The 27,558-nt window shown below is 46.3% G+C and overlaps 1 protein-coding gene across 1 annotated transcript; it reads left to right on the top strand.

Annotated features, from left to right (window-relative positions):
• The first annotated feature begins 1,385 nt into the window (after positions 1-1,385).
• On the top strand, positions 1,386-26,551 carry LOC144110029 (uncharacterized). The gene is made up of 6 exons (XM_077642834.1): positions 1,386-1,916; positions 12,473-12,527; positions 14,082-14,183; positions 21,170-21,351; positions 21,674-21,833; positions 25,133-26,551. Exons 1-3 carry the CDS (start codon positions 1,644-1,646, stop codon positions 14,168-14,170), a joined length of 417 nt encoding a protein of 138 aa, XP_077498960.1. The 5' UTR covers positions 1,386-1,643; the 3' UTR covers positions 14,171-14,183; positions 21,170-21,351; positions 21,674-21,833; positions 25,133-26,551.
• Positions 26,552-27,558: the final 1,007 nt, after the last annotated feature.

Genomic DNA, 27,558 nt, shown 5'->3' with positions numbered 1-27,558 from the left:
GGCTTCATGGAGTGATGCCGCAGGGAGTCTAAAAAATCTTGCATTTACTGGCTTTTTGCTAAAATAAAAGCATACCACGGCAGCGCATCGCTGAGGTACCTCGCCAGTGATTTCAGCAGACACGCAAAACTCAGAGTTGGCGACAGCTACGCAGCAGCGAAGCGCCGCTCGCGCGAACCAACCAGCCGCACCGCTCCAACCGCTCAACTGGCCGACGAACCACCAAAAAACATGGCGGTCGCGCGCTTCCCGCAGTGCACTGCAAGCGCATGCGCAGAGTGCCACCATGAAAAAGGCCCATTCTAGAGGCCCGTGTGCTGTGCGATGTCAGTGCACGTTAAAGAACCCCAGGTGGTCGAAATTATTCCGGAGCCCTCCACTACGGCGGTATGCTACCCTACACGTGGGAAGGGGAACGGAGGGAGAGGGGGGATGGTTGGAAATTTTGATGTCAGGTGGGCTCTACCTGAGGGATCAGGGGATCTCATTAACACATAAATGTAGATATTATGGGCAATGAGCCTGCAGCCTTCACGAGTGCATCGAAAACGTGCTACAAGGTACGTAATGCTTTCGGAAATGGAAGCACATGAACGTGAAAATATGAAACGTCATTTTCATTGACATTTACTTTTAAAAACGGCGATACCTGGCAGTCAGCTTTGGCAGGGGCTACCGGGCGGCACGTTTAAACAAAAATTGCCGGAAAATTTTTCTCGTTTTAAACTGTACCTATCCAGGCAGTCGTTCGTTAACAGTTGGCAAGTGCTTTAAAGAAAAAAATTACAAAATATGCTGCGTCATTTCGACGCTATCGCTTTTAAAACGTCACAATAAATGTGTGTTGCGAATGCGGGCATGCTCCCGACAGGCACTCCAACAGCAGGGTGTTGCACCAAGTTCTCAAGGAGTCCGATGTGCTGCAGCGTGTACTACATTTACTCGTTAATGTTAGCAATCGTTCAAATTAGTCAACACACCCATACGTGAAAAGTTCAGAAACAGCGCGACCGAAAGCGAAACGCACTTGACAGCGTAAATACCTCTAAAACGCCCCGTATGTTTGTAAGTAAACATTGGTTTCTTACTCTTTTCACCTTTGTTTTAAAAAAAAAGTGCCCTAGCAATAGAAAAAGTAGCTTATTTGTCAACAGAAAGTGCCAATAATGCAGACGTGCAGACGCGGCACAAACAAAAGCGGTAGATGACGCGTTAAGCGCAGCCGATGTAGGCGGCGGATTGCTGTTGAGAAGTTTTAATGCAGTAGACCATTTTATTAACAGTGCATTTCAGTTTGTGCAATATGTGGTATGCTCGAACAAACGTAAGCAGCGTAATTGTTTTGTTTTGCTTGTGTTTTGTGTTTAGTGACGTCACCGGAACTTCCGCTGCTGCATCTTTGGGTCTTTGGAAACGCGCGGCATCCGAGGCGTCCGAGGGTCCGAGGTTCCGTTTAACGAGAGTCTACGTATACTGTGTACAAAAACGTGCTCAAGGCTATCGATTCGCTGCGGGAAACGAACAAGGCGGTCTGATGGCATTGAGTCTTTCGGAGACTGGCGGCACTGGGGTATTCGGCCATTCCAGCAACTATAGGTGCCGCGACGGCAGTTCAACTTGGCGGACGAGACGGTGATGGAGCGATGTTGCAAGCGTCCGCGTCTCGCGCAGCAAAGCGCGTCAGGCTCTGTTGTTTCGTTGCAGAGTGTTGTTTCGTTGCTCTCACTAAAGAGACGCGAAGGTGCGTAATCGAAGGTGAATCGACGTTCAACGCCGGCCTCATCGTATGCTGCGGCATCAAGAAAGTTACAGACACCGTGGTCAATGTTGAATCGCTCTGCCTTCAGACAAGTGCCATGAAAGGTCCGCCGCACTGTGTGAACGTCGCAGTATGTAAGGATACAGGCTCCGTAAAGGTGAGTATGCTGCACGAAACCACGTGTTTGTATTCATTCCATGTATCAGTATTCACTCCATGTATTTGTATTCATGTAACATTCAGTACACGCGACCGAATGTCTGCAATAAATTCGTTTGTAAATTTTTACGCGCTCCTGCTCCTAGTAGACCGCGTGTGCAAAAATGAATGAATGAGTGATCTGTTTATTTAGAAAGGGAGGCTCAAGGCCGTTTGTTGGGGGAAAATAAAGCGGCTGTGACTTGCAGCGGTTTGAAAAACTCGCCGTCGCGATGGCTCAGTGGTGATAGTCCTCGGTGGCCGACCCGAAAGACGCGGGTACAATCCCGGCCACGGCGGTCGTATTACGATGGAGTCGAAATGCCCATGTACTGTACGAAGACAGTGTAAAAGAACCCCAAATGGTCTAAATTACCGAACCCTTACACTACGGCGTCTCATAGCCTGAACCGCTTTGGGACGATGCTTCAGTTTGATGTGCCTGTCACGAAGTAATTTTAAAGAAAAATTTGAACACTAGCCAGTGATGCAGAAGCTCCAGCCATAAATTTACACTGTGACTTCATCTGGTGTCTCCAATGTATTTCGTTTTTAGGGAACATGCACATGCCAGGCAGGACTCTCCGGACAATGCAAACATTTTTTTGCCACCCTGATTTACTTGAACCAATATTTTGTTTTGGTCCATCGTTTTGGAATTTCGTGCAGTACAGTATGCCTTCCTCACATACGATGCTTCAATTTGATTTGCCTGTCACGAAGTATTTTTTAAAACTTGAGCAGTGAACACTAGCCAGTGATGTAGAAGCTCCATCTATAAATTTACCACAAGCAAAAAAATAGCAAAGCTCAATGATTACCTTATTAATAATATAATTTTGTCTGAGTGTTATCTTAACGCGTATCAGTCACAAGTATGTCTTAAGTGTTTAAGCTGTTCTGATTTGGTGGTCTGTTAGTAATAAGGGCTTGTCTACATAAAAAAATAGTAACACGAGGCTGAAAAACTCAGTTCTGTTTATCCTTTTATTTTCCATGTTCAGGGCAAGCAAAGACAGCCTGCATTTACTGTCTTGCACAGATGTTCAGCAGCAGTGGGGTCGTATTGCCACATGCAACTTGTTGGAGCCACGACCAGTAAATGCTTTTTGTCATGTCCACCGACCAACAACAAAAATATTTTCTGAGGACGTGCGAAAGGACATCCTCAAGGAATTGACGGAAGCTGCTCCAGAGTCTGCACTTGCGAAGCACAAGACACGTATCAGAAAACAGCACACTCACACTCTGCAAGCACACAACACTACAGATGTTCCTTACGCACTTGAAAGCTTATTTTCAGAGGAGCATGCAAACTCTCCCCTGAGAGATTATGCAAAGTTTCAGTTTTATGAAGACTTGAGTAGCAGAATGAGTATCTCAATCAAGAGGTTTTCTCTTTAGATGCTAATGGCAAAAGAAAGCATTTCATGAGAGTGAGGTGTGCCTGACAGTAGACAGGGCAAAACACCTATGTGAATGCACTGTCAGTCAGCAGTGCACATTCTGGCAAAGTGAAAAAAAAAAAAATAACCGGTAGCATCTGCAGAGAACTATACACTTTTGTAGAAACAGCAAGTCGGACATGGGCAGCAAAAATTGAAAGAATATTTCAGAACCCCACTTTTGCTGGCAACCAAGCAGCAGCATATGGTAACGAAAATGAACCGCTTGCTATTCATGAATATGAACACATGCAGAATGCTCAGGTTAGCAGGCTGGGTCTTATAGTTGTCCCCGAGGTGCCATGGTTAGGCTACAGTCCTGATGGGATTGCAACTCAGAATGGGAAAAAAATCCTTGTTGAAGTTAAGTGTTCTGTGTTGGGCAAACAGCACAGTATTGCTGAGCTGGTAAAGAACAAAAATTGACATACATCGTAAAAAATGAAAACTTTGCTTTGAAGCGTAAGCACACTTATTACTCCCAGGTTCAGCTCGGTCTTTTGCTTTTAAACCTCGACATGTGCCACTTTGTCGTACATTAAAAGCTAGAAAGCTTGATAATTTATGTGTCGAAAGATGTTGAGAATATGCGGGAGCTACTATACTCCGTTTCATACTTAGCTGTCTACGCAGCCAAGGCTACGGTGCCTGTTTGCGATCCTCGTCCGCATCATAATATAGTGCGTCAAAAATAAAAATAGAAATGAATTGACAAGCAAAGTGAACAGTAGTTGATATTATAGTAGACCGATGGAAGTGTTTTATTTTGCAAATAGATTGATTTTTCTTTTATGTTTTCCAGAACCGAGTGACGCAGATTTTTCGTTTTCTCAGGCGCCGGCTGTATCAGGTTTTCGCAGCTGAGCCGGCAGGTCTGTTTGTGAAAATGGCGTCGCTGTCACCTGCTCGCTTGTTTTCTTCCCCCGCTTCGACTTCGAAAACATCTCCTGTTCGCCTCTTTTCCAAGGTGAAGTCTCCAAAGTTTTCTAAAGACTGCAAGGCGGTGATAGTTAATGTCTACGCAAGCATAAGGAAGCTCCACCCCGAGAAGACTGTGCGTGACGTTCTCGCAATTGTGGGCGAGATGACCGGAGTGAGCCCTCGGACAGTTGTGAGGTTTAAGAAAGAAGGTCTTTCTGGCGGAGTAAAATAATTGAAGCCACACTGAATTCTATCACCCCACAATTAATGATTCATTTTTTGCAGCATGCGAAAAAATCCGTGAACACCGAAAAACAGTGCCTCTCAGCACGTCCGTTGCCAACTCTCACTTCACTTTCGTTTCCCTGCGGAAAAAGTTAAACAGCACGCTTCTTATTAAAGAAGTCATTTCATTTTGATAACAAAAAAGGCCACTTATATATGGCTCGCATTTAGACTTTCTATCTAGAGATTCGCCGAAAAAAGATAAAAAAAAAGAACAAACCTACGCTGAGGATCGAACCTGGGCCCCCTCACAAAATGAACAAACATGCCCGCTCTTCGTACCACTCAGCCACGACGCGAGGCGGAGTGACACATTTTGTTAGTTTTTTTTTGACGGACTACTTCCGTACCTTTGGCTTTGTCGACAGCTATGTATGAAACGGAGTATAGGCAAGTTGCAATATGTATATTTTAGGAAAATACTTCCCAAACTTGCCAACATGACCGAAAGTAAAATTGTGCACAGAGTGAGCCAAGGTCATGCCGCTTGTATTAAACGTAGGGCGAATGGCAGCTTTCTTGTGAATTATGTAGCATTCCATGACTACAGCACAACGAACGGGATGTAGAAGAAGGACACAGGCAGGGACTCAACACAGCGCTGTTGTGTCCCTGCCTGTGTCCTCCTTCTACGTCCCGTTCGTTGCGCTGTAGCCATGGAATATCAAAACCAACTCGCCCAACAACTTACCTTATCTAACATTGTATATGTACAAGTACCTGCAAAAATTGTAATAAAAGTGGCTTTTGATTGTCAGTCTATTGCAATTCTGGAAGGTTGAAATGAATCCACAGCCCTCTAATGTGGCACACCTCGTCTTCACAGTGCATCTTTAGCATTGAATAAAGTGGCCTCTCATTACAAAAATTGATCGTCGGCCAACATTGGTGAACACAGGTTTGTCGTGCCACATGCTACAGTAAAGAGATGATCAATATGCGGTAGCATTTCCCACAATATTGTGCCATTAAACATTCTGAATATTTTCACTGTTCGAACGACCCTTTCAACATGCACTCTAGCCCTTGCAATGTTAGCTGTCTTCAGGGCTTCAGTTTCAGAGAACTGGTTCTCCTTTCCTAGGAATGGGGGCCTAATAATGCCCACAGCACGAGATTCACATAGATCATCAATAAAAAAACCTCTGTCAACCATGATGTTGTCAGTGAAAGACTCAAACTTGTTGAGAAGGCCGCAGTGCGTTGTAATAGCTTTGTCAAATGCTCGTCCACCAAATGCATCACTAATAAATGTGATTGTGCCTCCTGGACTGACACATACAAGAAATTTTACAGTGTAAGTTGATTTATATTGGGAGTAGGTTAGCAGCTAACACGTCACACAACTTGACCGCTCAACTGCAATTTCTGTACAGTCTACAACCCCTCTTACTCTAGTGCACTTCTCAAGTTGCACAGGTATTTTGTTTAACACCTCTTCTTTTGATGGCCACTGTTAAGTGGAAGCCCACGGGGCCGATGGCCCCCCCCGCCCCCCCCCCCCCCCCCGCACCTGTTACCAGGAGCGATCATGCCCGGGGAGGGGGGGGGAATCGAGGAATGTACGTCGAGGCGTGACGCCCGCTTAGGGTGAGAGCTGCGCATTCCACTGGGCTCGCGACAGCCCACGGGGACAATGCCCCCCCCCCCCGCACCTGCTACCAGGAGCGATCATGCCTGGGGCGGGCCCTGGGCTCCGCCCACTAGTACATATGATGCAATTGCTTTGCTATTGGTCTAAATTGGGCGAGAGCTAGATTACTCAAGCTCCGCCCAATTATCGAAGGGGTTAAAACCCGCGGACAACGACGACTTGGGACGAGCGCGCCGAGTCTCAAGCTCGGCCGTTTTTAACAGCCTTTTTTTAACTGCCCTTTTTTTAAACTGCCTTTTACTCACCTGTCTTTTTATGTCAGTGCCGTCTTTAATAAATAAGTTTTGTTCTAAGAAGCTGGAATTGCTGCCCCAACCGGCAACGTGTCGCCGGACGAAGACCTGAAGTACTCTTCGTACTGCTAAAAGCCGTTCCCATCCGGAGGAGGGCAAGAGGAAAGTTTAACTGGTGCCGTGACCAGGATCGTCTGAGCGGCTTCCTGCAGAGCGGTTGGAGGCAGTACCTTCCGGAAGATTGACGGAGCACAAAATCTTGGGGAGAAGCCCCGGGGACCAAAGTCCAGGCGAGGCCTCGGAGTCAAGGCTCCACGTCAGCGCTGAGGGGCCAGTGAGGCGAGACCGACGGAGCGAAGCGCTGCGACTTCTTCGGCGCCTGCGGCTGGCGACTTCTGCGGCACCGGCGGCTGGCGACTTTGAAGGCCGGGAGGACGTGAAGGGCCTGCTGCGAGCTACAGATTCCGGCCACCCTTCTGCGCCTCAGGACGTGACCTGCTGCTGCCACGAAGCAAGTGCCATGACCGACAGCCCGACAACGGAGTGAGTTTCCCCATTCTCACTTTACTTGCCTCGGGAGTGCTTGAGCCGTAAGGTTAGAATTACGCAAGGCACAATGGCTACATTTAGTTGGCGAAGTGGCTGTGGCTATGGGTATGAGTATGAGTATGGCGCTCAGCGCGCAGAAATGTCAGAGGCTGAGCGAGCCAAAGAAAAGGAGCGGAGCGGAGCGATGCTATTATTCGAGAACTCAAGCGCCAGTTGGCGGTAGCCGAAGAGAAGCTCCGGCAGGAGAGGAAGAGAATTGAGGAGGAGGAACGCTCACGGAGAGCGGCTCGTGTACTGCCGAAGACGGCACGGGCAAAGCCATACTCGATTAGCGCGAATGACGCTGTTGAAGCGCTGGTCGAGGTGGGAAATAACGAGGATAACTGCGGAGGAATTCAGTCGGCTCCTATTGAAAACAGACAGCAGGAATCCCAGGTTCTTGCAAACGATGCAGCTGTCGTTAGCGCCGAGGAGCCGCGAGTTGTCGAGTCGACCAAGAGTGTTGACACAGACCAGCAGTACTTTATTCCCAAGGTGGAGGCGAGTTCCACGGACATGTCTGTTCAAAATTCGAACAGTGATCTGACCGTGAAGGTCGAGTGTTGCGAGGCAGCCGAGCATGTTATGGGCGGTGCTAATGACACTGATGAGCGCAACGACATGAACTGCTCGGACGGCCCGATTGCCCCGAATGACCTTTTGTTGCGAACTGAAGCGCCAGCATGCCAGGCAGAGAGCTGCGAAAGCGGCATGGGCGTTCGCGTTCAAATGGCATGCGCAGCACTTACAACGGCGTCGGAGAAGACAGCAGCACGGCTGGGTAGGCGAGGTTATTCAGAGCCCGTAAACTCGGACTCGTTCAGCGCCGCAATAATATTGGCTCCAGATGAGGGGAATCAAAGCAGTGAGGACGGGGGATTCACCCCATGCCCTGGAAGGAGCGAAGTTACTCTACCGCTGATAGAGGCGAAGCGCGACCCATGCTGCAATCTCCTTGCGGATCTGGGCGACAGGCGGATCGCAAAAATAGAGGTCGCTGATGAATTCAGTGAGCTGGCCATGCCATGTTCTAGGAGGCTCTCTAGACACGAGCATTTAAAGCCTTTCGCGGAGGCTTGCCCCCCATATGCGCAGACGGTCGGCCTCTCCTTCGAGGAAGATGAGAGAGACAACCCCAGAGCAGGACGAATGCGAGAATGGTGCTTCCTGAAGCGCGCAATGTACACTTTCGTGCGAACAGACATGTTAGATCCTGGGGGATAGGGACAAATGCATAATGGCTATAGCCTTAACCCACTTTGCCACTGCCAGGTTGCGATAGGCGTAAATATTCTTTGTGGCTCGAGCACACGATGGGGCAGTGAGTGAGAGTGGGGGAACGTGAAGAGTGACTCTGAAAGTCATCGAACAGTTTCATTCCAGTTGGCTAATTGTGTCCTCTGTGAACTGTTCCCCTTGTGACATTTAATCAATGTGTGACGAAGAGCACCGCGTCATTAGGTTTGTTTTGCCCTCGTCGGGATCGTGTTGAGGTGTATATGCCACTTCATAAGAACTGGAGACATTGTATGCTTTGTTCATTCGGTATTCCGTTCCATGTTGTTGGGTGTGAAATTGTTCTAATGCTTTTACAAGAGGATTTCATTTCTGCTTGTCATCCTGTACCTGAAATGTGTTAACTAAGAATTGTGCTTGCATCTGCATGCCTGAAGGTATCTTCCCTAGCATGTTTTTTTCTTTCAGTTGTTAGTAGGATGCAGAAGGGTATTTTTTGTGCTGGTACAGGGGCCAGTGGGGGCCTGGACCCTTTTGCTTTCGGGCATTTTGTATGTTGTTGAAGGCCGGATGCATTGTGCTATTGTGGGCTTCCGTATGTTGTTTGTACAGCAAGTGTCCCCCCAACATTCTTGGTGGGGAGGTGTTAAGTGGAAGCCCACCGGGCCGGCCCCCCCCACCCCCCCCCCCCCCCCCCCGCACCTGTTACCAGGAGCGATCATGCCCGGGGAGGGGGGGGGAATCGAGGAATGTACGTCCAGGCGTGACGCCTGCTTAGGGTGAGAGCTGCGCATTCCACTGGGCTCGCGACAGCCCACGGGGACAATGCCCCCCCCCCCCCCCCCCGCACCTGCTACCAGGAGCGATCATGCCTGGGGCGGGCCCTGGGCTCCGCCCACTAGTACATACGATGCAATTGCTTTGCTATTGGTCTAAATTGGGCGAGAGCTAGATTACTCAAGCTCTGCCCAATTATCGAAGGGGTTAAAACCCGCGGACAACGACGACTTGGGACGAGCGCGCCGAGTCTCAAGCTTGGCCGTTTTTAACAGCCTTTTTTTAACTGCCCTTTTTTTAAACTGCCTTTTACTCACCTGTCTTTTTATGTCAGTGCCATCTTTAATAAATAAGTTTTGTTCTAAGAAGCTGGAATTGCTGCCCCAACCGGCAACGTGTCGCCGGACGAAGACCTGAAGTACTCTTCGTACTGCTAAAAGCCGTTCCCATCCGGAGGAGGGCAAGAGGAAAGTTTAACTGCCACTCAGTGACTGATTCAAAAATTGCTGCAAGAAGAGGAAGTGTATGAGCAAAATACCTGTGCACAGATGATGCACTGCATTGAAAGAGCACACCAACAGATGAATACGAAATGTACTGCCTCAGAAGAATAAACGCTAACAGAACTCTATCCTTCGCAGTGGCTTCCAACTTGTCCCTTTCATGCCTCTCCAGGAGCTGAACAATCTTGTTAAGAATGTTCATATTTGGGATACCAGTAAAAGCATTCAGTTTGGAGTCTGTCGTTAGAAGTTCAGTGATTTTAAACTTCTGTGCCAAGTCGTGCGGCACATTGCCCTGCGTTGCCTTGTCCGCATTGTGTGGTTCCTCTAACTGATGGAGAAGGTTGTGCAGGTCCACTTCTCTGTGTCCTGAAATGAAAAATATGGTGGGTGCGGTGGCTGTAGTAGTAGTGATAGTACAGTGGCAGTAGTAACAGTAGTAGCAGTACTGACATTAGCAGTAGTATAAGTAGCAGCCTATTTGGTGGAAAATTAAGCACTCAAGAAGTTGATAGGTTGACGAATCAAGGGCTCTTCAATTCCAAGCGATAGAGTAGGGTCGGAGTAAGGAGGAGGATTTGGGTAGCAACAGGACAAAAAAAACGTAAGGCACCAGGTTAGCATAGAGGAACAGTAGGCTCGGGCACGATGAATCTAGACGTAAGTGGTAGGTAAAGACAGGGTATGTGTCTAAATTTCACGACGGATGCAGAATGAGGTAACGAAGAGAGAGATGAAGCTCTGAAAACAGTAGTAATGTCATGCCGCAGTAGATGTTATGAACCTAATGTGGCTCCTGCAACAGTTATGGTAATATTTACAGAAACTTACCTGTTAGCATTTCTTCATTTCCTACATGGAAACCTGGACCCGAGTTTACCGCAGGCAACTAGTCCTGGATAGGTTGATCTGTAGTACACAGACACGAAGAAAGTTGTGCATAAGCAGCTTCACAGGCTAAGCATATGCATTTGTTTATGGTCTACACACAATCCAAATGATGAATACAGAAACAACATACTCATGCAATAACTGACATTGCAGGTGGCTTGTGCTGTGTACCAGAACACATACAGAATCGTGTCGCCTCTTACCTTGAAACAAGCTTGGTACAGTGCTGGCGGCACAGTTACAAACGTGGTGACTAGGCACAGCTGATCCATTCGAAGCGTGCTCGCTGGCAGAAATTGGAGAACAAATTGGGCAACACTTTCTAAAATGAGTACTTACCGCAGTTTTCAGCTGCATATGGATTGACTGAAGGTGCGCAAGCGTAAGCTTCCCGAGATTCAGGTGGATCTGGGTGATCAGCGGGATGATTATTTCCTGCAAGATTGGCAATGCCGTCCGAGTCGTATTTAGCAAAAAAATAAATAAATAAAAATAAATGTGGAACTTGCGCATTTGCAACACCCTTGCAATACATGTCAGTGGAATCAATGAAGCCGCTAATTTAATTACAAAGCGCCGCATATCAAGCGCATGAATGCAATGATTCGAGAAACTGCCGAATGTCGGCACCAAGATGAAGGCATAGATCATGTGCCGAAGGCAATTCTTTCACTAAAAAATAAACATGGGAGTTCAGTATGTACCTTGAATGGACTCTGTTGCCTTCCTTCTGTTCGGTCTTGGAGTTACTGCCATTTCATGTGTCCGCGAAAGTACTTTCAGCGATGGGAAAACCCCTTTCTTCAGCCGCGGTAGACGAGGCTTTAGGTTGTCGTCTTGGAAGAAACCATAGTACCATCACAAAAAGTTCCCAGGAACGTAACCACTGAACGCCTCGATGGGCACGAAAAACTTACCAAGATAGCTCCAGAAGTAGTCTTCTTGCTTGAAGTGTTCACTACAAACATACATCTCGGCGGTGACCTTTTTGCCTATACGCATCTTCACGGCCCTCAATTTCTTCAGTTTATTTTCTTTAGGGAATGCATGCAGGCTTATGTTCCTCGATACGGCACGATTCGAGCATTGCGGCACGCTGCACATGCGATTGCTGCTCGCTTTTTTCCTTTTGACGCGTCTGTGCCGTCCATTGCAAGTAGACGGCCGTCTGCTCCGGCGATGCTATCACCGGGTTACTGCTTCGGAGGAGGGCCACGTGGTGTCGCCACCGTCGCTGAAACGACCGAATGGAGGCTGTACTAGAACAATGTGATCGGGATGAACAGGCTCGGTCTGTCCAATGCACTCACGACGGTGCGAAGTGAGTGAGCAGGAAGAGCCCTTGCTGAATGCTAGTTCGGCGTGGCCACTTTGACCTATAAGCAGGATGAATTTCAGAGGAAGATATCTTCAGGAGACTAAAAGAGAAGACTGTGAAGGTGACTGTACACTCAGGAAAAGAGGCGCAGGTGATAGAAACAAGGACAAGACGAAGGTAGGATAATGTTAGCTTGCACAATGTGACATTTAGCGGGTCCCAGTGGCAAAGGACACAAGTAGGCAGGGCTGCAATAAATAATTTTCCAAGAGCAGGCGTCTAATAAACTTAAATTGCAATAATACTAGCAAGTGTCAGCAGACTGGGCACAGATATATTGCAGTGGTTCGTGAGATCTGGACAGTAGGAAAGATAATGCTCTTGGAGTTGCCTGGAGTGTAACTTCTGCTTCGCTGCACAAGTTTTTTTCTTGTTTTTTTAATGGCAACAGACGTGCATGGCAAGCCACAATTGTACCGACGTTCTGTAGCAGGACAGTTTTACATGACTTCTCATTCTTGGTTTCTTTTGTTCTCATTTCCTCCTCTATTTTTTCTAGAATGTTTCTTTTACCCTCATATCTTGGTGCAGTAAAGACAATTATAAATACGTGACTCCTTATTTGGTAGCTGAAGCATTTGAGATGGAAATGTGTGTGTTGCAGGTCTCAGCAAGCATTTCCTCAAGCACTGGGTCCATTAACAGCTTCCTAGACAGTCGTGAGCACATTTGCTTGTGATGCATGCTTTGCATTTGATGTTAACAGTAGTGCTTAAGTCAGTGACAATGCGTTTAAGCCTGGGCAAGCTGCTTGGTGAAATTGCTTGTAGGTGTCATGGTGCGCATAGCTGTAGTGCTGTAGACCCCGAGACCGTCTCGAACGCCATGCTCCGGCGGTCTTCCATCCTTCTTCTTCGGTAATTTCGTCAGCGGAAATGTCTTCCCGCTTCATTTCCATGTTCATTCTTGAGTTACGTTCGACGGCTTGTGCCGCTTCATTGGAAAGAGTCCGTATACGTGGCACCGCGTCCGTCGGTAGCGTGCAGCTGTTGCGCCGGCTAGGCCTAGCGTCTGGCATACACGCCTAGACCTAGTGAGGCTACGGTGTAGTCGGAGTGCTGAAAGTTCAATATCTCTGTGAGGAATGTTGGCCCACCTAAAAAATGGGTACCCGTCGGCGGTGAAGTACGGTTGAAATCGCTGTGAAATCGTGTTCAAGACAGAGCCGATGTGAACACGTCCGCGCATCTCGGCGATCCCCCACGAACCAAGTATAATCACAGATTTTCTACTACAGTGCAGCGTGTCATAATCATTTGAGGCATTAATAACAATAACACCTTTATTTAAGCGGTAAGCTAACGTGAAATGCAGCCCCTCTTACGACGGGCTGACACGAGACGCTGCTGCAATGATTCTCCGGAACCACTTTTGCCGATCAACTGCGCTGTTTTGTTATTATGTTTATGAGATAATATTTCTACTTCAAAGCGCTAATTAACTGCCTTCTTTTGTGGTTCATAAAAAAAAGCAGCAATTATCCTTTTTTTATTTTGCTTAGAAAATACAGCCGTCATTGCCACACGATTCTGTAGACGCAGGGTATCAAAATTTCATTCCGCGACTTTTTTATTAGGCTTCGTCAATGTCCTTCACATATTGTCCGACCCACAAACACATCATGGCGCTGAGAAACGCCATTTATTTATATCAAAGCGGAGTACTAATAAAAACAATCGCCGGTTTCCAAACTGTCGTAAAACTCATCTCCAAAAACCCCGTTACAGTACTAATAAAAACAATCGCCGGTTTCCAAACTGTCGTAAAACTCATCTCCAAAAACCCCGTTACGGATGCACAGAACAAAACACAGGCCCTTGAAATCAGCGTCCGTCGCCAGTGCCAAATATGGTCATAGCTCAGCGCTGGCACAGGTGGCCACCATCAAGACTGTCTTTGCTTTTGTCTCTTATTAGTTTAATTGAGCCTGATTGCGCTCGGACGTTAATGAGCGAGAGTTGCACACGTGCGATAGAGGGAAAGGGAACGCAAGGTGTAGTCTGCAAAGCCATGCAAAGCAGACAGTTACAAAGAAAGAGCAAAAGAGTATGCAGAGAAGGTAGAGAGAAAGGAGGAAAGATACCCACGTATCGTTTGCTAACGGGGCATATCTTCATAATGCGACGGGACTCTGGTAAGCGACGGTTGGTCGCAGATACGTTTCCGGTTTGATGCCCCGATTAACAGTGCACATTTTTCATCTTGTTTTGCAGATTCGGAGATGATGGACGCCTTCAACCCGACTAAGAGGCCCAAGCGTCAGACCAGAAGGCCGAAGCGTGAGAAGGCAGAGAGATGTTGAGCCAAGCCTCGCGGTAAGTGGTGCTGGGCAAAGAGCCGCCATGTTGACCTACTTTCTCGTCCTCCGCGGGTCGTCAAGGTCACCAGGACCGGGTCGCGCTAAGCCTATCTTTACGGTGTCCGCGGCGTGTTATCGCTAGTTTGACGCGTTTGCGCCGCTATTTAGGCGCGATTTGTATTGGCGCTCGCTCGCGCAGGTGCGCGTATGCTTGTGACAGTATTTCAATAGCGCCCGCTCAGGTGCGCGTGTTAGTGAGGGGTCGCGTGGCGCGAGGTGACGTGACGGCCGTTCTTGAAACGGGGTTTGAGGATTCGAGGGCGCCATGTTTGGCACGCTGGGCAGGCATGATTTTATTTATTCACCGAGATTGCTCACGTTCTGTATTAGTTTGTATATTAATATTAACATTTGGGCAGATTGCGACATGACTAACTCGTTGAATATTGTGATTTGGTTTACTTTTGAATTCATTAAGTGAATAACTTATTTAATTATCGCCGATTTATTTGACCGATCAATATGACGAATGATTTGTCGATTCATTGCTTTTTTTAAATGATTAATTGGCCGATCGATATACTGATTAACTGATTGATTGTTGCGTAATTTATTATATGTACATGGTTGAAAATGGACTTGTCCTTGTGTTTTTTTCTTCGTCCGTGTTTCTTTTTACGCCTCTTTTCACCCATGCATTATAACAAACTTGTCCAACTTTCTCCTCTTCTTAGCAGATGGGGTTTAACTTCCCAGTCAGTCAGTCATAAAACTTTAATATCGGCACTGGTATTGATGGGTTCTGTCGACCCCACGAGATGGCCCTCAGTCAGTGCTGAACGCGACCTCTTGGGCTTGTGCTGTGACCCGGACTTGTACAGATGTCCGCAGACCTGTCTAGAGCGCTCGAACTCTGTGCACTTTGCGTGCTGTGGAGCGCAGCCGGAAAGGATTTCGAGCGCTCTGCACAGGTCTGTGGACGACTGTACATCCGAATTAGAGCTGGCTAGCAGGGTGTCCCGCTTTTGGGAGCTTATAAGCTTCTGGAATTCTTCGGGCGGTGGGTCTGTGGGGCAGTCCCAAAAGATGTGTTCATCATGGCTCTCTGGCCACAGAGCGACATAGGCTATGAGGATTTGGGTAGTGTAGTGAAAAGTTTCGGATTAATATCGACCATCTGATTTTTCCTTAACGTGCGCTGGCATCACGAAGTACATAGGTTCCATTTGCTTCGTCTCCATTGAACCGCGGCCGGGATCAAGCCCCTGTCTCCAAGCCCAGCAGTTGAGTGCTGTAACGATTGCACTACTGCGGTGGGGCTCATTGATTGATTGATATAATGATCTGGTTGCTTTATTTGATAGAATGATTGATCAATTCATTAAGGGATCTATAGATCTACTGACTGACTGAGTCATTGATTTATTTTGATGTGTGATCAATTGACCAAGTGACTAATAATTTGATTGGTTGATTCATTCATTAGTGATTGACTATCGATTGATTGAATCAGTCAATGATTGCCGATCAATTGATTAAATTAATTTGATTGTTTGTTAAACTGACCGAATGATCAATGAATTGACCATGTAATAAATTATTTGGATGATTGGTCGAATGATTGATATATGTTGATCACTTGATCGATTGACTGAATGAATATGATTGATTCATTAGATAGACTTAGTGATTAATTTATTAATTAATCATTACCTTGACTGACTTAGTGGTTGACTAATTGATTGGTCGATCAATAATATTATTTGATGTATTTCAGTTGAGCGATTGATCATTCATTTGGGTTGATTGACTGACTGATTTGTAGATCGATTTATTGATGTAATTTGTTGATCAGTTGACCGATTGATCAGTCATTTGATTGAATGAATCATCTGAATGACAGATTTCATAGTCCGATTGATCCACTCTTTAAAGGATTAATAGAATGACTTACTGGTTTATTGATTATTTGATCAGTCGATTGGTTTATTGCCCGATCGACTGATTGATTTAATTTAGTGTTGATCAACTGATCAGTCAACTAGCTGATTAATCAGTCAATTGGTCAATTAATCAGTCATTTGGCTGAATGATAGATTGACTAATCTGCTGATTGAATTATTGATTTCACCTGATATGTTGGTCTGCTAGTTTGATCAGTCATTATAATGCTTTATTGATCGATAGACTTAATGAATGATCTCATTGATTTATCATAGACTGGCTCATTTGTTCACTGATAGATTGACTGACTGATTGATCGATTGGTCGATCGGTTGACTGATTTAATTGGATGTGTTTGGAACTTGTCCAATTGATCAATTTCAAATAATTGATTTTTATTTTGTGATCCATTAATTCTTTACTAATTGCCATTATTGATTTATTGAATCATTCAATATATCGAGTGATTGACATTCGATTGATTGAATCAGTCAGTGACTGTCGATCGACTGAGTGATTTGATTTACACATTGAGCAATTGAGCGATTAATCAATCATGTAGCCGGCTGGCTGACTGATTTGGCCGGTCAGTTGATTGATTTAATTTGATATATCGTTCATTTGACCGATTGATCAATGATTTGATTGATTGATTATTGATTTTAATTGAAAGAAAGCTTATTTTAGGTGCTTGTTTACTACTGCTTCGAGTTCTAACCGTGCATGTACGGGGAAAATTGGAGCAATAGGTGGTCTTTGTATTTGAAGCAGCTACCACAACACCCTTCGTGTTTCGTTTTTCATGGCAGCTGTTGTGGTTTTCATTATCGCTTTTGCTTTTAATTTTTCTTGTTTTAGTTATTTTTCCTGTCTGCCCCATACGAAGCTGCCACAGTACATTGAGTGTTTTATATTCCGTCTGTAATATTTCGTAGAGTTATTTTTGTGCATTTTTGCCTTGTAGTGTGTTTGTTTCAGTGCAATGTGCTCCCACTCGACCATTACATTTTTTTTGTCTTCACCCTGTTTCAGGCAGGGTAGCATGACGGGAGAGAAAGGATAGGGGAAATATTTTGGAGAGATCAGCCTTTGTGTGATGAGGTTCGTTCTTCGTATGCCAGACGTTTGTTACATTCAGCACTCTTTGTGATTTCAATGAAAAACGGATTGCACCTAGCCCGAATGAAGTGCAGAAATTTGCATGATTTTTGAGTTCTCGGTTTAAATCCCAAATTTAGTCTGGCTTCCTTAGAGCACTTATCAGATAGACTAAGGCTGAGTAAGATTTTTATGAGACATCCCGGGAGACACCTGGCGCTGTTGCAAAGGGTACTTAACTCCTTGTTTCGGGCCGCATGAAAATCCTCGAATTTTTCAAGTATATTTTAGTACAGTCAGGTGTAAGGCTCGATAAAGACCGGAGTAACTTCCCAAATGCCAAGCGATGTTCCAAACGAAAAAAAAAAACGAGTTCTGAGTCACGCTTTCTATTAACTTTTTTTTACTATTTAAAATACTACTTTTATTTTAGTAGTGTGTTTGTTAATTTAAAGAAATGGTTCAGCGTAAATTGCACCGCTCAGTACTTCAGTGACCCTAGTAATATTGTTTCCAACAGCTGCCGCTATGGAGTCCAGCGGGCTTTGTTGCTGAATCTTAGGGTTACTACAGCGCTCACGATGGTATAAAGTAAAAAGTTTTATTCAATTGCTGGAGACAAATATTGGTAGATGTGGTAAATAGCCTTCAGTTTTATTTCGCTGGAAAGTGTGTGAATAAATATGCGGGAATCTATATTATAACGAACACTACTCTGTGTTTCTGCTCGTGGTGGTGTTGAGGAAACCGCCTCATCAGCCTGTAAGGTCGAGAGTTCGACTCTCGGTAGCTACGGCCGCGTTCCAGAACTTTATTCAGCTTTCTTAGTCGAGGAAAAACAAAAAACTTCCCAATTATGAGGATTTAGCCTTGCGGCTTGTATTTTCGCGAATTGAATTGTTTTTATTAGTAACGTGATGTACTAGAATTCGGAAAACAGCGCTGATTTTTAGTCTTCAGCGCAACACAGAACAAAGTGGCAGCCCTGGGAACTAGAAGCCCTTGCAAAGATTTTCTGGTCTTTCAAAACTTAGCTTCACTAAACATGATTGAGATTCCCCCGCGTCGAACAGTTGTCTATGAGCTGAAAAAATCCCAGTATAGGGTGACGTATCTAGTGTTTAAAGCACAGAGGAAAGTTCTGCGTTGCCTTACCTCGGAATGGTACCTAGTGTTTCGCCTAAGATGTTCTGCAAGCTTTAAAACTATTGCATCGAAGGGCTCTTTGAGTTATACTGGTACTTTCTTTTTGGAATAGCATGGTAAGCGGTGTAGCACGTCAGATTACAGCTAACTACTAGGATGGTCACTTGTCAACTTTCTATTTCTCTTAGTCTCTTATTTATTGAGAAGCTTTTAGAACACCTTAAGTAACATCTATATCAGCCGCGGTGGCTCAGTGGTTAGGGCGCTCGACTACTGATCCGGAGTTCCCGGGTTCGAACCCGACCGCGGCGGCTGTGTTTTTATGGAGGAAAAACGCTAAGGCGCCCGTGTGCTGTGCGATGTCAGTGCACGTTAAAGATCCCCAGGTGGTCGAAATTATTCCAGAGCCCTCCACTACGGCACCAAATTCTTCCTTTCTTCTTTCACTCCCTCTCTTATCTCTTCCCTTACGGCGCGGTTCAGGTGTCCAAAGATATATGAGACAGATACTGTGGCATTTCCTTTCCCTAAAAACCAATTATTATTATTATTATATCAGTTTTGATTATTTCAAAAATGCAATTACCCTCGGCGCTGTTGCCCAAAAAAACATTTTGCCCATTCCGAAAAGGTGCGCGTATTGGAGGGGTGGCATTGTGTGCAGCCTACTCGAAAGCCAGTGTGTTTTGTTGCGATGTCGGCAGTATTTGTTGAGCGACAGCGCCGTGGGTAACTGCGGTTTGGAAATTATAACACCGATATATATTTTACTTATGCTGAGCTAGAAGCTTCTCAGTAGTAAATAAGAAGACTTAACAATAAAAGTTAGAAAACTATTTAGCATTAATTAACCAGCCTACTAATGCCTCTTATGTCAAATGTGCTAGGCCGCTTACAATGCAATGGTTGGAAAGCGCTCTACTAACTCGAAAGGCCTTTTTTTTTTAAAGAACATCTTAGGTGAAACACCCGGTATATGTACACAGCCAGCCCTTCGATCCGTTTGTCTATATTGGACGCCAGCATTTGTTTCTTTGTTAATAAGTGATCTTGAAATAAAAAAAAGATTTGTTTCGTTGCCCGACGAGAAACATCGACGCTGAGAGCGCCCGTCCTTTAAAGCTGACTTTTCCTGACAGACTCCTTTCTTGAGAGGAGGACCCTCTCCGTCTATGCGAGTCATTCGCAGCTACCAAACAGGTGCACGTGCGCAATTTATGCACGAGGGTTCGATGCCTCCACGCTCTGATCAGTGGTCTTCATCAATTATTAATAACATGTAACCTATTGTTGAAAGCTACGTCTATTCGCATGTCTGAAAATTATACCAAAAATACCAGGCTGTTATTTCGTTGGAAAATTACAAGTGACGTCCTGTCAACAGCTCATGGGCCGGGAATAAGGGGGGTATTTTGTATATGGAGAGGAAGTGAATGTCATTTGATGGATAGGAAGGTACAAAAAATAGGCGCTACAAAACAAAGTCACGAGACCATAAAATGATACACGAAATCATGCATGGAGGGGAAAAAAAAATGAACAAACTTTGCACTGCAGCCAGACGATACCTCGGTGAGGGTTTTAGGGCTGCCGTCCGAGAGATGAGAGCAACAATCTCATGGCACGAAGTTCCAGAGAAGAACTCATGAGAAAGAGAAATGATGGTGGGACGGAGACGTTGGCTGCACGGAAGAATCAGTAGCGTTTTTGTTCAGAATTGTGGGGTGTTATTGGGGAATCTGCGCTGTCAACATGGCATACGCGTCTGTCCACTGGTCTGGGAAAATCTGCTCATATGGGCCTATCGGGTCACCATGAAAAGAAGGAAGTGGCCTAGGGACACGTGTCTTATTCGTTGAGTTCTTTGTCTCGGTGTGTTCCATACGTGGCCAGCTTGGCTTCAATATAGAGCACAAACCGGTTTCAGCATGGAAAGGAAGCTTCAGCACAGGTTCCCTCTTGCACAGGGCGCTGAATAATATATTGTGCTGGTATATGGTACTGTGTTGCAATCTGTGGCGTTGTGTGGCGTAGTGTTTGTTGCATGGCGGGCTGCTCTGGTGTTGAGAATGTCCTCCTCGCTTCGTTCATTGCTGAAAGCGTGGTTTTTGCTTTTTCGTTGCAATAGTTCGCCGCAATAGCATTCGATACACCTGACCTTCGTAAGGAAATGAAAGAAATACTTCTTCTACACGTGACGGTTCAGCGAACAAAAAACTGAAAATGAAAAACCAGTAAAATTAGATGAAGTCATCTTGTCCCATTACCATGCCTTTTTCAAGAAGGCTATGACGAAACCAGAATTGTTCCGACTATTCTATATTGTTTGTATTGCTCAGTAAGTAGATGCTAATTCAAACCTGATCTCTCGACAAGGCAGAAGCGGAAAAATAGGAAAAAAATCTGTTGCAATATTCATTGCGCTGTAATGTACAGCTTTTTGATATTGAAAAGGACAATGACTGCTCTTCTTTTATTGAGCCCATTTGAAAGAGGCGACGGTATTCCTCCCTTCCTATCCTCCGCTTTTATTCATTACTTCAGAAAATTTATGTAACGAGGTGGGCTTTTTCATTTTCATGAAAGCTATGCCTCTCTTAATTGTAAACAACGAAATAGACATTCAAACGGATGAGCAGAGCTACACTCAAAACAAAAGAGCAGTAAAAAAGGAGTAAACTGTCCTCTAGCACCATCTAGGGGACAGCTTACTTCCTTTTTTCTTCCAATTAGGTGCATTCGTGTTTACAAGGTAGTCCACGCAGGTTGAAGTTCCCCGCAAACCAACATTTACTATCCCGCGCATTGACGCAGTACGTGCAGAGAAGCCCCGCAAGAAAGAAGCCAAGTTGGACACTCGTGAATACGGCGAAGGACGTTCACACCGTGGCCGGAATGGCGCCCCCAAGGAGGCGAAGAAGGAGGCCCCCGGCTCCTGGACCAATGCTCAGCCACCGCGCGGCAACGTTCCCAAGGAGGAGGAGCTGCCGCCAGAGGTGATGAGCCTGACGCCGTTCCTCCATCACGCGTCCAGCGCCACTAGCCTTTGTCCAAAATGTACAGCTCGGGAGGGTCGCGCAGTTCCTAGAATCAACGGATGGTTGAGTTGAAACTAACACCGTCCGCCACCAGTGAGCACTGGCTGTGCTTCTGATTCATTCAAAAAATCACCGGCAGCCTCAGCTGCTTGGCCGAGTCTTTCCTGTCACTGCCTAATGTGGCGCCAGAATTTTTTTCATGGCTGCATGGAAATAACCTAGGCTGCAAGGCAGAAGCTATAGCCTATGTCTATTATCCTCGCCTGTGTCTTACATGCAGTACAACGAAAAATTAAGGGACGAGATTGTCAAGAATTACTTGGAGAACATCCAGCCAGATATGAGCACGGTCATAGAATCCAAAGAGAGGGATCCTCCATTGCCTAGCACCAGCCGCCAGTTCAGCTGCTGTGACCTGGATACCACCAAGAGACGCCATGGTGAGAGGGAGAGACACTTGTTCCACTTTCGAACACAACTTTCGTGGTGATGAGAGTTGCTGTGTAAGTACCTGTAGTTGCGAGTAGACCTGCCAAGTTGGTGCAGAAAGTTTCCAAGGGTTGCGGCAAAGCTGCACTTCACGCTTGCAGGAGATGCTATGCGGTGCAACTCGTACGAGGAAATCATCGAGGGATTACAGTTGGCAATTTGATTCCCCCATATTTTACCATGGGCACTTCTCATTTAAGCAGCATGTTTCACTTCAGAGTTTACACATTTTTTAATAGGCTTTCTGAGTTAGAAGGTCGCTTTTTTCGACATAATACTGTCAGCAGTGCAGTGCATCAGAAAACAGTCGAGACGTGCAAAATATTACAGGCTGGGTAACTGATACTGAATAGTTAACTTTTTAACTATTACTGTCAGTGTACTTTGTTATTGAGATGCATGTAGCCCACCGTAAATGAAAACCGATGCTATTTTTTAGAATTTCGAAAAGCTGGTTGCCCGCGTTGGTGTGGTTCAACAAATTTTAGCTTTTTCTGTGAGTTACCGGCATTGGAGCAGTTGCTTTGCCCACAAGCTTCTCGAAAGTGCATGTATTTTACCGCAATGTAGCCAGAATTTGTTGGACCACAGTGCCAAGCGTAAACGCGCTTTCGAAATTATAAAAACTGATATGGATATTTTTCACCGTGGGCTGAACGCCTCTCAATAATTGAATAGCCTAACGTGTAAAGTTAATTAATTAACTATCTAAATATTAGTAAACGAACCTGTTAGCTCTTAGCTTTGTTCTGATTTACTACACAGCGGACTATGTTATGGCAAAAAAAAAGCGCTTCTGTAACTCAAGAGGCCTGTTTTTAAAAATTGTGTAAAGTCATGAAAAACCCTGTAGAATTGCACCGATTGAGCACCTGGGAAATCTAGCTCTGGGGCTTTGCCGCATTGCTTAGATGCTCTCTGCGGGAACTGTGCAGATCTACGGGTCACTCCAGGTGCAGGGTTTGTCAAAAGTTCCCAGGCCACAGGGTCTTCTTTGAAGCGGTATAGTCCGGACCTTAACACCGCTATGGGTCTAACAAGGTTCTGAGAGGCGAAAATGATGCTTCTCCTACACCATTAGGCTTCGAGGGTGTCGTAAATGCGACATGACACTGGTAAAACGCAGACCCCGTGGCCTGGAAACTTTTGACTAAGCCTGTACTTGCAACTCTAGCTGGATGAAATGGATGGATGGATGGATACGGCTGAACCCTTTAAATCGGGCGGTGGCTCAAGCCACCTAGCCATGACATGAAATTCTACTCTTCTCTTGATTTTAGCCACCAATCAGATAACCTTCGCTTGGTTACTTCTACCCGCTTAAAATCTACTTTCCCTTCACTGTGCTTAAACCCCAATGCCTTGGATAAATCAGCCCCGCTGCTTTCCACTGTGGGGTGAAGCCCTTTACAGAAAAGTATCAAGTGTTCAGCCGTTTCCTCCTCCTCTCCGCACGCAACGCACAACGTGTCTATCTTGTGGTACTTGACTCTATATGTCTTAGTCCGCAAAACTCCCGTCCTGGCCTCAAACGACAAAGAGCTTCCCCTACAATTATCATAGATATTTTCTTTGGCAATTTCCTGCTTAAAAATCCTGTATGTCAACCTGCGCGTCAACTGCGCGCAACGCCGTCTAGGGGAGCCTTCGGTCTCCACTTCCGGGGTTATCAGGAAACCATTCTTCGTCCGCTATAGGATTGTGTTCTGCTGCCCAAGAAGCTCACGTCGTTTCGGGGGCAAATATTTGGGATCGAATCGGCGACAGTTAAGCGTGGAGGACTTCGCTTTTCCGGACACCACTCCTTTTTGAGGTGCTGTACGAATAGAAAAGAGTCAGTGAGATCGAAGCTGTAGCGGCGAGCAAACAGTGGAACGTAAGAAGGGTGCGCGCCAGTGGTAGAACTGGCGGAAGCCCATCTACTTGAGATCTCCACGGGACAGTCTTATTAAGCCGCTTTTGCGTGTAACAACTGTGGCCGAAACCCACCGCCACGTCTAAGCACTATTTCAGGTTCCCAGTCATCACGAAATCCTTCTTTGCGCTAAGATATCTGTGCGCACTCTTTTCTTGTTCAATCCTAAGACAGTTGACATAGTTACGTGACGGCAAGCAGGTGAATACAGCATGACGCGACAGGTGGCTATGGCATGATTTAATGGCGGATGGCCTGGCACGAGCGCTCCTCCCCGCACCACTGCACAGTTCGTCGTCTTCTATTCCGTCACAATATGCCAAATCCGACTGTATTTCAATTTGGAAGAACTGGATTGAGTATGTATAAACGGCATGTGAGTTTGCACGCAACCTGCAGCCTAACTGGTTCGCTTCGCTTCATCACTTTTAATGCTTTAATAACGTGTGCTAATAAAAAAGCAATTTATGATTTGTAACGTTGTTGAAATGACAGCAGTTGAACTGTGTGCGAGACATTCTGTGGCATTCTTGACACTCCAGAGCACTACAGAGACAGAGAACCACAGCTGGTGAGGATGCCTTAGTTTTGTGGACAGGTGAATCGAATGTATGAATCCATAATTATGGGATGGCGTCCTCCGGAGGCGAACCCCTTTTCATGAGCGTAATTCTTTGGTCTTAACCCTATTTAATGCGCTAGATGTTAGGGTCATTTTATAACGATAGCTATATGGCGATCAATTCCTTGGCCAACAACCCCTCTCTTTCAAAGTCAGTCACACTGCTAGCATCGCAGTGAGCTTGGACACATCGAGCCGTCAACCTGGCTTTCTATATACACCAGTAAGAGTAAGCCCTTTGTTCTCAGTTATTAAGGTAGCGTGCGCAGACGTGTTCATACGAATAAGGCTGAGAGCAACGCGACAACACTCGACAATGCAACGGCACAGGCGCTGCCTTGTCTCGCCGTGTGATGTCCTGTTGCGCTAAACCTTATCGTGTGAATACGTGCAGCGGAACATTCGTCGGGCGTTGAGACGTCAAACGCAGAAGCCGGAATGTCATTCCGGAAGTGTGTCAGTAGCCGGTCGATGCTGCTTCATTGGCCGCCGCGAGTGACTGAAGTCGCAATCATTCAATCAAGTTGATCACTGACGCGAACCTGATATCCACATGAAAACCAAGTGGTATGCGCTTGCACAAGATGCCGGGAGTCTGGTGTGTTCGGGCGCAAGCCGTTCCTCTGAAGTATTGCAGTGCATGTTTGGAGGCCCTTGCTTACGGGCACGACGCCGTATTGGCAATGGAGCGCTTACCTTGCACACTGTTCCAGGCTGCCCTACTCCTTGGCTCATCGCTACCTTGTTTGGCATCGGACGTGGTCTTCACCTGCCCTGTTGAGAACGCGAATCAACCCGCGGATTGGACGCAACAGCCTTGCCTACAGATCCATCTGGAAGGAAACCTGTTCTTCGGCTGGCAACCGCGGTCGTTCATCACCAGCGATACCACTATCAGCGCCGGCTGCCCGTGAACGCCCCTCTGGGGCACGACGCCGTATTGGCAATGGAGCGCTTACCTTGCACACTGTTCCAGGTGAGTTACCTTGATCATTGCACTTGCCTAAGAAGCAAGAATCGCTGCTTGTTTTTGGTGTCGTGCCCCAGAGAGTGGTTATTTGCCCTAGAAGCATGCGAGGAAACTGTGCAACATTGCTTAAGTAGTTTATTCTTAATTCTTTCCGGGGATGTGGAAACAAACCCCGGACCTGATTCTAATGACATCCTGGCTACTGTGCTAGAGACTGTACAAAGGATCGAATCCGGCCAAGATGGAATTCGAAGTGATTTGAGAGAGTTGAAGCAGTGGCAAGCGTCAGTAGACATTGAACTGAAGCAGTTGTCTTCTAGACTTCGCAGTGTTGAAGTGGACGTTTCAGATCTGAAAAACAATCCCGCTGCGTCTTCGGCTGATTCTCCTGGTGCAGTTTCCAGCGTCATCTCTGACCAGCTCAGAATTATTGAATCGCGTTGTAATGACGCGGAAAACAGGCTGAGACGCTGCAACTTGCTTTTTTTCGGCCTTTCCGATGACATATCTGAGACATGGCCAAGTGCTGAAACAAAAGTGATTGACCTGTGCAAGAAGGAATTGGACATTACAGTAGTTTAATCGCAAATAGAACGGGCACACCGCATTGGTAAATACGACCCGGAAAAGTGCAGGCCAGTGATGGTAAAATTCACATTGTTTAAGGACAAACAACAGATCATTGGGAACGGCATCAAGCTGAAAGGAACTAACTATGCTGTGCGCGAAGATTTTTCCTTTCAGACACGACTGGCTAGAAAGAAGTTGATCGAATTTGCCAAACCACAAAATTTCCGTACAAGCTAAATGTCGATAAGCTGAGAATAAACGATAGTGTTTACGTGTACGACGCCGCTACTGACACCGTAAAACTATCTTCCGCATAGGTAAGGTGTTGCTCGGCTACACGTGTCATCAAGAAAGAACAAACATCTTACCGCAATAACACCGCGCAATCGCAGCTCGCCTTACTTTTCACTAACATACGCAGCATTCTTGCTAAGCGCATCGAACTTTGTTCATACCTTGACAATTGTGAATGCGACATTTTAATACTAACCGAAACATGGCTCCATAAGGATATTAGGAACGATGAAGTCTTGCCTGATATGGACAGTTTCACTACAGTCAAATCTCGATACAACGAATTTCAAGGGACCACCGAAAATGATTCGTTATTTTGAAATATCGTTAAAGTGAAAGTCGCGTAGAGTAGCGCCAATAATTTGAGATCACCTACCTCAGCTGTACAGCAGCGGGTACGCTGGGAAATAACCGTTTCCGGCCAATAAATACACAGGGTTGAACACACAGCATTTATTTAAAAAAATCGGTGATCTTTTTCTGCTTAGTGGAGGCCAAACGTTGCAAAACAAACGACTCGATGTCGTCGACTTTCTTCTGTACCACCTCGGGCACACTGGCAGAAGCCCCAAGGAAGGCGCGCACCTTCGCAATGGCACTCAACACATCGGAACCCGAGACGCAGTCGTCCGGACGATCAGCGATCTCCGCCTCCACGTCGTCGTCGTCGTCACTGCCATCCTCCGGCTCGCAAGCGCTGCTCACGATGTCCTCGGTTGTGAGCTCCGCCGCCGTCCACGCAGCCGCGTCGCACTCGACGTAATCGTCAAATGTCACCGAGGGGTCTATGGAGAGCTGTTCTTGCGCCTCCACCCACAACTCGCTTGCGTTGTCGTCGTCGTCTTCGCCTTCGCGATCTTGTGGATTGGCTGGCGTTTTCAGTAAACCTGCCTTCCTCCAGCTGTTTCGAATCGTGATGGGACTGACCTTCCACCACGACCCGGTGAGCATCTCCGCGGCCTGCTTGACGTTTATTGCCGTTGGCTGGTTCAGTCGAAGGTTAATCAACAGCCGCTGAACTAGGCGCCTTCGAAATTCGGCCTTCACACTCCTGATTATCCCCTGATCCAGAGGCTGGAGAAGTGAAGTACAATTCGGGGGCAGGAGCTCGAGGCGCACATTCGTCAAGCGAATGTTGACAAGATGCGCTGAGCAGTTGTCGACTATCATCAGGATTTTCCTGCCTTCCTTCTCCATGTCGCTGTCGACCTTGAGGAGCCACTCAGAAAAGATATCGCGCGTCATCCAAGCACGGCTGTTGGCTCGGTAGTCACACGGCAGCGACATTACATTTTTCAAGCAACG

The sequence above is a fragment of the Amblyomma americanum genome, chromosome 1 (assembly GCF_052857255.1).
Source record: "Amblyomma americanum isolate KBUSLIRL-KWMA chromosome 1, ASM5285725v1, whole genome shotgun sequence".
Lineage (NCBI taxonomy): Eukaryota > Metazoa > Arthropoda > Arachnida > Ixodida > Ixodidae > Amblyomma > Amblyomma americanum.
Note: the sequence above shows the minus strand (reverse complement) of the source record. Positions and strands in the feature narration are given on the sequence as shown.

Coding starts and splice junctions, on each gene's coding strand:
- LOC144110029 (XM_077642834.1), top strand. CDS start 1,644: ATGTTGCAAGCGTCCGCGTCTCGCGCAGCAAAGCGCGTCAGGCTCTGT. Junction 1,917..12,472: donor AGGATACAGGCTCCGTAAAG/GTGAGTATGCTG, acceptor TGTGTGTTGCAG/GTCTCAGCAAGCATTTCCTC. Junction 12,528..14,081: donor TAACAGCTTCCTAGACAGTC/GTGAGCACATTT, acceptor CTTGTTTTGCAG/ATTCGGAGATGATGGACGCC.